Consider the following 12,878-nt stretch of genomic DNA (forward strand, 5'->3'; position numbering starts at 1 on the left):
GAGGCAGCGGGACGTTCCTCGGGTGGAAGATCCTCTGTGGGGCTCGGCCCCGCTGCCACCCGGGCACGCTGACCCGGGCCCGGCTCGGGTTCCCCTCAGGAGTGCTCCCCAGGCTGCCTCGGCCAGGCACGGAGAGCAAAGGGCCGGCTCGGGCACCTCCCTGCTGCCGCTGCTTCTTTGTGTGATTCCAGGGTGTGAGCTGCTAAAAACCAGCTCTGGCCTCCTCAGCCGTTATTCCCGGGGAACGCTGGAGTGAGAGGTTAGAGTGACTGGGATCGATCTGTAACGCTGCACTGGGAATAATGACACAGTTATCGACATAAAACAGACTGGTTTGGGTGGGAAAGGACCTCAAAGCTCAACCAGTCCCAACCCCCCTGCCAGCAGCAGGGACACCTTCCACTAGACCAGGTTGCTCAAAGCCTCATCCAACCTGGCCGAGAACACTTCCAGGGAGGAGCAGCCACAGCTTCTCTGCCCAACCTGGGACACTGGCTCACCACCCTCTGGGTGAAAAATTCCCTCCTCAGATCTCACCTCAATCTCCCCTCTCTCAGTTTCAAACCATCTCCCCTTGTCCTGTCACTCTCTGACCATGGACAAAGTCTCTCTCCCTCCTGTTTCTAAGCTCCCTTCAGGCACTGGAAGGCTGCAGTGAGGTCTCCCTGGAGCCTTCTCTTCTCCAAGCTCAACAAGCCCAGCTCCCTCAACCTTTCTCCAGCAGAGAGGTGCTCCAGCCCTCTGATCATCTTCCTTGCTCTCCTCTGGATCCGCTCCAACAGCTCCACATCTTCCTTGTTTATATATAAATTTTCACTATTAATATCTTGTTGCAATAAATACAATAATTCAGACCTCTCACAATTACAGTAGCTGACAGACAGAGGTCTCAATAGCTTGAACTTCCTTTTCAACTGTAGAAGCACAGAATCCATTTTAAATTAATTTCTGAAGAATAACATAATACAGGTAGGTGTATGCTGTAATAGACAAGCCCTTTTGTTAAGCTAAAACATCCCCAAAAAAGGGATACTTTACGTTGCTGAGAAAGCAGAAGGATGGCAATAGATAAAGGCTTGCCCATGCCTAAAATATTCTGTAACTTTCAAATGTAAATGATTTTTCCATTCAAAAATAAATGTTGTCAACCTGGAGCAAAACAGAAAGCTTGAGATTTTTTTCTGGTAACTTAATTAGTGTGTCAGCTTAGTACGGTCTTGCTGCCAGAAGTGTCACCTGTGCCTGTAATCACAGTGGTTTTTTATGATCTGCAGTTTGACAGATTTCCCATAGCTCTTCCAGAGTTCAGATATTTTAGATTCCTGCCTGGATTAATTTCTTTACCTAGTAATTGCATTTGGCAAAACTAGAGGCTTTCTCCAGTTACAATTGGACAGGCTGCTTTTCCCTGTAAGTCCCAAACCATTACTCTTGAGTTAAAAAGCTTGTTCTCTTTTCCTTGCAATGACTAAAGTGGCTTATACATAAACCATGTGGTTATAAATCAAATCTGACAGGCTTTTAGAGAGAAGTACCCACATGAATAATTTACAGTATTTGAGTAGCATTTCTGACAGCTCTGCTCTCCAGAACAAGGTCTTTTTTTTTTTTCTTCTACTCAGTCTTTATAAATGTGAAACCAGTTCAAGAGTGGATTGTTCATTTTGGTTTTGTAGCTGTGAGGTGTTACCATTTCACACCTGGAACAGAGCTTGTACTCCAAACACTGAGTGTAATAAAAGAGAGCGCCTCTTCATACAAACCTAGCTCATTATCACAGGGATTTTTGTTTCTTTTTATGAGATCATAGAAAGATTATTTGTGAAGGGAGTAGTGGTTAATCCATTTAATGAAACATGAATTGTGGAGTAATGCAAAGAAATGAAAAAAAAATGCAAGAAATTAAGTAGGATTTATCTTCTTAGAAAGCAAGTGTATTTCAAATTTAGAATTGTTTGGAATGATCTGTTTAATAAGGTGCTATATTATTTTTATCTAATGAAACTTTGTGGATCTTTTAGAAGGCAAAAGTGACAATGGGTGCTGAATTTTAAAACAAAATTGTGTGGGAGAGAAGTAATTTACACTTAACATTGCTATTAAGAATATGTTTGAACGAGTAACCAACAAAATTGGAAAAATATACAGTCTAAAACACAGCAACACGTGTTCAGGTAACCAGTTTGGAGTGGGATTAGATTTGTAATTGCTGGGAAAGTAGGGTCCTAAAACAACTTTCAGTAGATATATTGATTTTTGGTGAATTCATGATCAGTGTATAAAGGCTGTTATGACAGGAAACTCGGCATAATGAGTAAGGAGATGAGTTTCTAGAAGATGGGTTTGTTTCCTACGTGGGAATTGTTCTACACACCCAGAGTTTTCTCAGCAGCTGCTCAGTTCACTACCACCACACAAACAAATATCTACTTGTAGAGTGCTGTTGAAAATGAATATTTGGTATCCAGTTTCCCAAAATAGCTGTTTTTCTGATTGTGTACCTTATATGTTCAAATTCTAAGCTTTTATGTTAGACATTTAAAAAAAAAAAAAACAACAAAAAACCAAGATCAAAATACAGTGGTAGTAATAAATTTTAAGATTCTTTGCCTGTTCTAGTCTATCAGGGTAATGTTTTGGAGCACAGTGCAACACCTGTAGTCTTGTGTGTGTTTTTTCTCAGTGATAAGAAAAGTTTCTGAGAACATTACCTGCTAAACCAATAATTATTTCTTATTTACAGGGAATTCCCTGTAAATAACAAATAATGGTCACAATCACAGAGGTAATAAATTATAATTTCTAGATGTCTTTAAACTGATGATAAACTGCTTTTATCATCCTGCATGCAGAGCACATTTGAACTTTAATTTTTAGTATTTCAAGATGGTTTGAAAATACAGCTTGTTTTAACATGAGTTTACGAGCCAGGCAGTCTCCCAGCACTGTCCTGGCCCTGGAGGGTGTTTGAGGCTCTTTTGTACTCATCAATAGCTTATTATCTACTTCAGTATTAATGTTTCATGAGAGTTAAAACATTGTGGGGCGGGGTGTGTGTAAGGAAACAATATTCTAACTGAGGAGTGGAAGCACCTTGCCTTCCCTAGCTCCTGGCTCTGCTATTGAGCTGGATTTAGAACTCCATTTGCAGAATTCACTTCTTTCCTCTTCTGAATTCCTACTCTTAGTAATTTAGAAATTGAAATTCCATCACTTTGAAATGTTCTGACTCTTGCTTTGAGACGTAGGGCTTTGCTCTGCTGCACTTCACCAATTGAAAAAACCAAACCAAAACCCAGCACATTGCTGTGTTAGAATGTTTGCTTTAAACCAGGCTGACAGCTGAAAAGCAAACTGTTCCTACAGGCAAAGCCTGAAACTAAACTGGCATCGTCTGTCTCCTTCACACAAGCTGTAGAGTAACAGATAATTTGAATACAAACCACTGACCTGTTTTTAAACTGTTTATTGCAAAGAATTATCTTGCTGGAGTTTTCTAGAAGCATCTGATCAGTTGGATTAAAACTGTACGATGTGAAGCTGTTTTCAGATTCTGTACTTTCTTGTTCTCAGTCAGAATCAATTCCCATATCTTATTCAGAGCTTCATTAAAAGTCTGTCTCTCTTGAGAGAATTTATACTGACAACGGTGATATAAAAACTTAAAAAGACTTAATACTGGTTTCAGTTAAAGCTTCAAAAATTTTGCTTCAAAATGCCACCCACCTCTTGTGCATAAATTGTTGCAGACTGATGATAGGGCTACTTAGGCAAATACACACATTTTGTGCATTTCTCAAGGGCTTTGTAATAATTAAGATCTGATTTTGTTGGCTTTTGTTGGAGTGAGGAAAAAAATGTAGTATTGTTCAAACTTTGATTCCTGTGCCACTCACCACAGGTATTATTTTTTTCTAATTGTCTCCCTCAGGGTGCAACAGACTCTTCTTAACAGGGACAGTAGCCTGCTTAAATCAGAAGTGTATTTCCTGGTAATACTAATTTTTCTATGTTCTCTTCCAAAACCAAATGTATTTACCACAAATTGCATCAAACTTTTGATTGAGCCACATTCAGATGTATAAATACTGTACAATTATACAACTTTTGGACTGGAGATGAATAATTATAGCCAACCAAAATTAAGGAGAATTTTAGCTACACCTAACCTAATTACCATTGCTCAGACTTGCCAACAAAACAACTAGTACCCTTTTTCCAAAAATTGTTTGCCAAATTCTCAGTACATTTTGGTTTCCTCGTTTAGAGGCTAGAAAAACAGCTTATTTTAAAAAATGCTGAACCCAGAGTACTCACGAGGATGATGCGAGGGCTGGAGCAGCTCTGCTGTGAGGACAGGCTGAGAGAGTTGGGGCTGTTCAGCCTGGAGAAGAGAAGGCTCCAGGGAGACCTTCTAGTGGCCTCCCAGTACCTGAAGGGGCTCCAGGAAGGGTGGGGAGGGACTTTGGCCAAGGGCAGGGAGTGACAGAACAAGGGGTGATGGCTTGAAAGTGGCAGAGGGGAGATGGAGATGAGATGTGAGGAAGAAATTCTTTGGTGTGAGGGTGGTGAGACAGTGTCCCAGGTTGGGCAGAGAAGCTGTGGCTGCTCCTCCCTGGAAGTGTTGAAGGCCAGGTTGGATGAGGCTTTGAGCAACCTGGTCTAGTGGAAGGTGTCCCTGCTGCTGGCAGGGGGGTTGGAACTGGATGAGCTTTAAGGTCCCTTCCAACCCAGATCAGTCTGTGGTTCTATGATTCTTGCTGGATACTGGCTTGGATAAAGGGTGCCATCTACTGAATTATCAGTACAGCTTCTTAAAACTCTTACAGGTTCTGTTTGGTTTTCAACTCTGCATAGTTTATATGATACCATCATAACACAAGACAGTACAATTACAGTCAAAACAATAAGCTAAAAAAAAGGCTGAAAAGTCAGTGTATAGACAAGTAAAGTTTTAGAATCCCAGAATTACCTCGATTGGAAAAGCCCTTTAAGATGATCTCCTTGCAGGGACTTGGACAGAGCCAGAAGGTCTCCCCTCAGCCTCCTTTTCTCCAGAAAGCTGCCTCTGTTTTTTATTGGAGTCTAAGCATTAATGGATATTGAAAGTGACCTAGGAAGACAGTGCTGAAGAATCTGAAAGAGGGAATTACGTTGATTTTCCTTAGCTAGAATGGTACAATGCATTCACATTTACCTAAAAGGATAAAAAAAAATAATCATTTGTTAACAGTGTAATATTTAGAATAAGGACTCAAGACACAGTTCATTTTTTGTTCTAGTGTCTGATCTTATGCAGGATGCAGATGCTGTTGATTTTTTTTTGTTTGTTTTTTGTTTTGTTTTTTTTTTTACTAGCAAGAATAGTTTATTTGTTCTTTAAATAAAATAATTCTGTGATTCTGTAAAAGTCTTTTCCAATCTAGGCTATTCTTTAATTATTTCACTGTTGTCATATAATTTAATTTAGGCTCCCCCTTACTGGTTTTATGGCTGGAAGACCAGAACAGTGCCTCTGCTTCTAAGGTGAAACTAGCCATTCCTGCCTACATGGTGTAACTTATTTAAGAATAAAAGTTTTGACTGTTCTGAAACAACATCAGCAAACGAATTTCCAGCTGGGGCTGCAGCAGTTCCATGGAGTGAGTAGAATATTACTGTAATGTCCAACACATCTAGAATACTGTTATACTCACTGGGCAGAGACCTTGAACACATCTTCATACAGACTGTTAGTTCTGTTATCTTCAGTGTTTGTATTTTCTCTTCTCTTTAGAGATGCCTGAAAGTCAAGGGAAAGACAGCGAAAGCCACATCAGCAGCAACAGTTCCAGCACTAGCAGCTCAGTTGCTTGCTTCGGACAGGTCAGCTCCTTTTGCCCAGGAGGGAAATCTGCTCTGCATATTTACTGATTTTAAGTTGGATACAATAAGGCTGAAGTCATATCAGTTACCCTAGCCAGGCTCTACTTAACTGTGCATGATAGCCTTGGCATGCCTCAGGTTATAATAAATTGTTCTGGGTTCTTCACAAAAGGTTTTTAACTTTCTTTCTAAAAATGAGGCTTTAGTCTGTCTCATTCCCAGCTGGCCTGGATCATGCTTACACACATTCTCAGTACTGGTTCAAAAAAGTCAACTACTTTCAGCTATTAAAAAAAAATAATTTAAAAATAAATTAAAATAATTTGCCAAAAAGATAAACCATATCTGGACTGAAGAGAGCTTTTGGTTGTGAAGCTCTTCTGCACGATAGGCATTTATACATGGTCCCTGAATATGGCATAGACATGCCACTCTCCCTTTTGCCCTATGCCTTTTGGTTACAGGCTTGCATTCCAGTGTCAGAAAAAGACAAAAATTTTTCCTTTAAGTTTCAATAGATCCAAATACTAGAGAGGTTTGACAGGCATTGGAGAGCACACACTCGATTGGATTCTGTGTTCTGCTGAGTGGCTGAGAGGGCAGCCACTCCATACATACACAGTTCTTAGGATTTAGCTGGTGAAATCTCTGTTCTGTCCCACAGCAGAGTGTACCGACCAGCTTTTTAGTGCTTGAATCCTTAAATATGGATTTAGGCTTCTCTAACCTTTACAGATTGTAAATTGTATTTCTACTAAGACAAGGAGCAAAAGTTAAAACACTTTAGGCTTCCAGTGATGCTGGTGTTATCCAGTGATACCAATGATGCTGGAGTTATCTAAAGGACCTTCCCTGCATGAGGGGAATTTGCTGAACACTCCTCAAGAAACTCCTATTTTGATTTTTTGCCTGAGCTGCTATCCTCCCTGCCCTGGTAGAATAAGTTTAAACTTTGGTTTTGTTGGAGTTTTTAAATAACACTTTTCTTGTTGGTCACAGAGATACTATGTTTTATTTTTGAGAAGTAAAATATAAGCTTTTATGTGTGTTCCTAGCAACCTTCACTGGGATTGTGACTGCATTAAGACTTCAATAGGATACTGATAGGCCTGGCTCATCTCAGTTCTTCTAATATAGTTGATGCTTATGAGAAATGAAAAAGAATTGCTACAGCTCAGTAATTAATGCTTGTATACATATACTTGAAGAGTAAGAGAAAAAAAACCCCAGTGTAATGCACAAACCTAACGCATGCACACCCTGAGGTCTTTCCTTGTCTGTTACATCCTGATTCTAAAAATGGAGCATACAGCGCTTGGAGAAGGACTGTGCATGAAAAAATGGGATAAAGGAGCAGATCTAAAATAGGGAGAGTGAGAAAGTTTGTCTTTCCTTGTTTTTGTCAAGTATCAATACACAGCGAGTGAATATCAAGCTATCCAGCATGCTCTTCGTCAGAGACTGGGTCCAGAATATATCAGCAGTCGGCAAGCTGGAGGAGGACAAAAGGTATGAACAAACACACATCAATGTTTCAACTCACAGTTTTTTCCAGGAAAACCAGGGTAAAAAAAAGTTCCAGTAATTTTTTTTTTTTTAAGTTAATTTCTCATTAGTAGTTTAATGTGGGGATATGAAAGCAAAGCTAGGACAGCATCAATTCTGGCTTTTACTGAGCCACAGGTTCCTTTTATTTTTTTAAAAAAAGACTTAACTTTTCTGTGCTTCATCCTGGACAATGAAATATTTATCTACTTGTGGAACATTGAGACATTTTTCTTAATTTTTTTTCCCCAGAATTGAAATATATGAAGCATTATACAACATTGGCTGCATTTTACCCTCTTTGGTGCCTGCTAGCTCTGCCTTCCCTTGATTAAGTCGTATTTATTGTCATATTAACCCCATATCACTGTTGCTGGAAGAGGGTGAACCTAAAGCTGCACCATCTATCCTTTTACTCACGTTATTGGGACCTCAAGCTTAGCTGGGTTTCCTCAGTGTAAGATGATGTGTGTAATCCCTCTTTAAAATCAAGCATGTATATATGTGTGTGCACATGTGGATGTATTTATATATATATATTTCTGTTGGTATGCTTTTCTTTTCAGGTCTGTTATGTTGAGGGTCACAAGGTAATCAGTCTGGCTAATGAGATGTTTGGCTTCAATGGCTGGGCTCATTCAGTCACTCAGCAGAATGTTGGTAAGTATCTCTTGAGGATAAGGAAGTCTTTCTTCTTGTTTCACTGTGAAGCTCTGAAGGAAAAGTCTGTCAGCTGAGGACCAGGGTATCTGTCCTAGAACTTAAGTCACTTCAAAGAACCTGGGAAGAGGCATGTGGAATTTCCAGGTGTCTTAGCAGTTGCTAAGAATGAGAGAAACGGAATAATAATGGAACTTCTGATTTATTTTTCAATCTTGCACCAGAATATGTCATAGTCATTATTTTAAGTGTGTTTATGATTATTCCTGAGCTATTCTAATCAAGTTTTCTGTTCTCTATGGGAACACTCAGTCAAGAGTAATTTAAATTAAACTATTTTACACCCAGCAGCCTTGAGCCAACTTTCATACTCACCTGTGATTTTTATATTCTAACAAGTTAATATTCTCAGTTAATATTCCCCTAATCTTTAGGGACTCATCTTTTTCTACACATTCCTCTTCTAGCCAATACCTGGTTCTGAGTTTTTTGCAGTAGAAAGCTTTGGAAAAAAATCTTATTCTAGGTAATAGTATTCAGGTGATCTTAAAGCTTAAGCTTCTTCCATCTCAATAGCTGGAATAGTACCTACCAGAGGAGTATTGTCCTTGCTTGCAGATCTGCTATCCTCAGACTGAAGACTGGTTGTTGAAGTAGCTCAACAGCAAAATGCCTCCTTCCTTCCTTCCTTCCCCCTGGCTTCAGAAATCTTTTCTTACTTCATGCTGCTAGGTTCTAGGCACAAAACAAGTTAGGTCATTGGTTTCCATCTATTCTGTACCACTTCCCCCCCCCCCCCCCCCCCTTTTCAGTCAAGAAAGGACTGACATCTTTCAAGCTTCTATCTTTTTTCAAATAATGCCTTAATAAGTCATTCTTTAGCAATTCAGAGACAGAGGATTCTGTTACATTTTAAATTCCTGGGTCGAAAAAGGGCTTGCACCTCTGCTGGGTTTACAAAACGATTGAACAAATAAACCAGCTGAGGACAGAAGGACTTTTGGACCCCAGTCCAGTTACTTGAATGTCAAAGCATTTAATTTCAGACATGTGTTATGTTACAGTCAGACTTGCAAGACTGCTAACTAGAGTGCCCCATGTGCATTGCTTTTGGTGTCAAATAAGGTAAGATTAGAGATTCTGGATTGAGAGTTGTGTTACATCCTGTTAAGCTCTTCAGGCAGTCTGTCCTGGATAAAAACTTGTGCAGAATTTTGCAAACTGCAGACTTCTAGTGTATATAGTAGGAAAGAAATTACTTTTATAGACAACAGATTTCCTTTACCATTGCTGTTTTTATAAACTGATACTCTAAATCTTTCTCCCAGCTGAAAAAATCGTTATGCTTTGAACATTTAGGAGATATAGCTGAATGAGAAGTCACATTTACAACTTTCTTTCATATGTTTAAGTTTAGGTATGTAGTTGCAAGGTGTGAGTGTTTGGCAGGTCTAGCCACTGAGAACCAGGAAGTATCACATAAAATTCCTGGAGCATATATGTACATCAACATTCACAAACTACACTTCATATTTTGTAAGTCATGCTCCATGTAATAGAAGATGATCCAGTATCCAGAAGATGATCCAGAAGATACTATCCAGTATCTTGGGCACATTCAGCAAGAACGTTCCAAGTTTATGAATGTCCTCAAAGGACAAAAGAAGATCTAAATGTGGATAAGAAGTCTTTTCTATTATTTAGGATGTTAATTTTTCTCTCCCCCAGACTTTGTTGACCTCAACAATGGCAGGTTCTATGTGGGGGTCTGTGCATTTGTGAAAGTTCAGCTTAAGGTAAGTGCATTTTTTTTGTTTGTTTGTTTGCTCTGTCTATAGTTGAGCAGTTGCCTAAAGCTGTGAGTGAGAGTTCATGCAGGGGTCAGACTGTGGTTCTTGAGTACTGTACTATACCAGAGAACCTCATGGTGTCCAAAACATTGACCTTGCTATAGAACAATCAGCCAAGAGCACATAATCAGGCTTTGGAAAGCACAGCATTTAACAAGAAGTGCTGTATGTACAGAAATTCCCTTATACTTTAAAAATATACTTATATTTTAAAAATTTCACTGCAGGATGGGTCATACCATGAAGATGTGGGGTATGGAGTCAGTGAAGGCCTAAAGTCTAAGGCCTTATCCCTAGAAAAGGCAAGAAAGGAGGCAGTAACAGATGGACTGAAGAGGGCACTCAAGTAAGTGAAGATCAGTACTTGTACATTTTTCAGAAGTTAAGTGAGAATTAAGTGTTATTTTCAGTCACAGTGAGCTCTCTTATTTCTCAGGTGCTTTGGGAATGCTCTGGGGAACTGCATCCTAGACAAAGACTACCTACGAGCCGTGAATAAGCTTCCACGTCAGGTGCAGTACATGGGCTGTTAGAGCAGGGACTGCTACAAGTCCACTGCTCCTGGTCCTTCATATTAAAAAGATTATAAATAATGATATGAATGCATCTCATCTCGGAATGTTTGCAATAGCCTTTGCCTGCTAGTTTGTGTGAGCTGTTTGTCACAGAGGTCTTCCCCCATGTTTTACCACAGCTATTCTTAAATTTTGACTATTTGCAGTACAGTAAGAAGCCATGTTACATCTTACTTTGCTTTTCGGTCTCCTCACCTCATGAGGTTTCAGTTTGCAAGGGGAGAGCTGCAGTTACTTTACCCTCTGTGAAACACTAGGTCAGTGAACCTTCTGGTGTAACCAACACCATGGAGAAACCCCTCTTTTAGAGGTCTTTGGTCCAGAGAGGGCCAAGAAATTCTGATGTACATCTTCATCAGTAACAACCATGCTGTAACCCCGTTCTTTCAGAGCTGTTGCAATTTGTCAGTCTGCTGTGATGTGACACAGCAGTCTTCATAGTATTAAAGTTGTCCTGGCTCTTGTTGAGATTGCACCTCAGTACCCAACGTTAATCTTGTTAGCTCCTGATGTGTACAGCTGGGGACACCAGGCTTCCAGGTGGTAAACTGCCTTGCTCACTGAGGAACAAGTAAGCTTTTTACACCTGCTGATCCACGGAGTTTCACAATAAAATTGCATCTATTATACTGGGATTTACCAAACTCTACTTTAGTACCTCGATTTACTCCATTTACTAAAGGTCTCTGCTTACCTCCACTCTACCAAACAGCCTGGCACTGTAAGGCAGTTCTGTCCAGCTAACTTAGACTGTAGGGGCAGATCCAGAGTGACACCTTGCCAACTAAAGGTGGCACAGATCTCTGCTTTGCCAGGGTCATTGGCTCTTAGAGGCATTGCCACAAATTTGTAAAATCAGAGCCAAACCACTGAATTGGCTTGATTGAAAAAGCCCTTTCAGATCATGGAGTCCAACCATGAACCCAACACTGACCAGTCCCCTATGACTAACCCATGTCCCTCAGCACTATGTCTACACCACTCTTCAATCCCTCCAGGGATGGGGACTCCACCACTGCCCTGGGCAACCCCTTCCAATGCCTCAGAACCCTTGCAGCAAAGAAATTCTTCCTCACATCCCATCTCAACTGCCCTGGCCACAACTGGAGCCCATTTCCTCTTGTCCTGTCCCTTGGTCCTTGGTTGAACAGACCCACCCCCACCTCTCTCCACCCTCCCTGGAGGGACTTGGACAGAGCCACAAGGTCTCCCCTCAGCCTCCTTTTCTCCAGGCTACACCACTCCATCTTAAATAAAAGAGAGAACAGTGTACCTTCCTCACTGACCTCCCAGTTGCAGAGCTCAGTAAAGTCTCGCTGTGCCCTTTCGTGCGAGCACAACAATGGAACTGAGAAAACTAAGAGCCTCAGCAGCAGCTTTGTGAGACTGTCTGAGCAGCTGCCCAGTTCTGCATCCAGCACCTGCATCTGTTCTCCTTTGCTGAGAGCACAGCGTGGGGTTTGGGGGCACAGGGGCTCTCTGAAGAGCTGAGCTGTTAAACTGACACATGAACACAGGGATTAACGACCTGCATGACTTTGTACTGAAGATGCACTCAGGTTCCTCACTTACTGTCCCACTTCCAGCAAACAGACTCGATTTTTCAACCGTACCACGTAGAAAAAGCCTGCGTGCATTTCATTAACCTGACAAAGGAAATCTCTGAATATTTTTCTTTTTCTCCTTTACTAGATACCCCCTGAGTTAGATTTGGTCAACGCTAAAAGACAGGACTATGAGCCTGAAATAGAGAAAGCAAGATACAATAGCTGCTTGGAAAGGCAGAACAGGGGAGGGAGAGAACGCTGTGAGATGGCATCGACTAATATAACACCTGGTCAGACAGAGACCATTGTAGCGACAGGAGATCAGAAACAGCCCAGTAGTTCCAGGTGAGACTGCTGTTTATTTATTTATTTATTTATTTTATAAGCCATATCAGAACTTACTGTTCTGATAACAAAACTTCTAACAAAAGAAGTTTCTAACTTCTAACAAAAAAAAAAAAAAAAAACAGTGGACAGACCCATTTGGAAGATGCCATAAAAATGCTCATGTACTGGATTTTCCTTGCTGTTATTTCTTTATGCATTTTTTTTTTCCTTCATAAAAATGGAATTGCTGAAATCCTGTTTAACTTTGTGCTTCGTCGGGGGGGACGGGGCAGAAATACAGACTCCTCAGCTACCGAGTGTGACGCCACTTACCAGCGGAAACTGCGACAAAAGCAGCTACAGCAACAGTTCCGGGAAGAGATGGAGAAAAAGCGGCAGGTTCCAGCAGTTCCTCCTGGCAGCAAACAGGGTAAGGCTTGGCACTGAAAATTCACAGAATCATGGAATGGTTCCGTTAGCAAGGGACCTTAAAGCTCATCCAGTCCCAA

General features: G+C 40.7%; 1 protein-coding gene across 1 annotated transcript; it reads left to right on the plus strand.

Annotated features, from left to right (window-relative positions):
* Nucleotides 1-5,778: 5,778 nt before the first annotated feature.
* On the plus strand, nt 5,779-12,799 carry RAD52 (RAD52 DNA repair protein; the record flags this gene model as incomplete). The annotated part of the gene is made up of 8 exons (XM_010174932.1): nt 5,779-5,865; nt 7,273-7,374; nt 7,977-8,070; nt 9,799-9,866; nt 10,148-10,266; nt 10,357-10,432; nt 12,188-12,387; nt 12,663-12,799. Coding segments are annotated over exons 1-8 (883 nt in total), but the record flags the coding sequence as incomplete, so codon positions are not given.
* Between the last annotated feature and the right edge of the window lie 79 nt (nt 12,800-12,878).

Source organism: Antrostomus carolinensis, unplaced genomic scaffold, assembly GCF_000700745.2.
Source record: "Antrostomus carolinensis isolate BGI_N321 unplaced genomic scaffold, ASM70074v2 scaffold16679, whole genome shotgun sequence".
Lineage (NCBI taxonomy): Eukaryota > Metazoa > Chordata > Aves > Caprimulgiformes > Caprimulgidae > Antrostomus > Antrostomus carolinensis.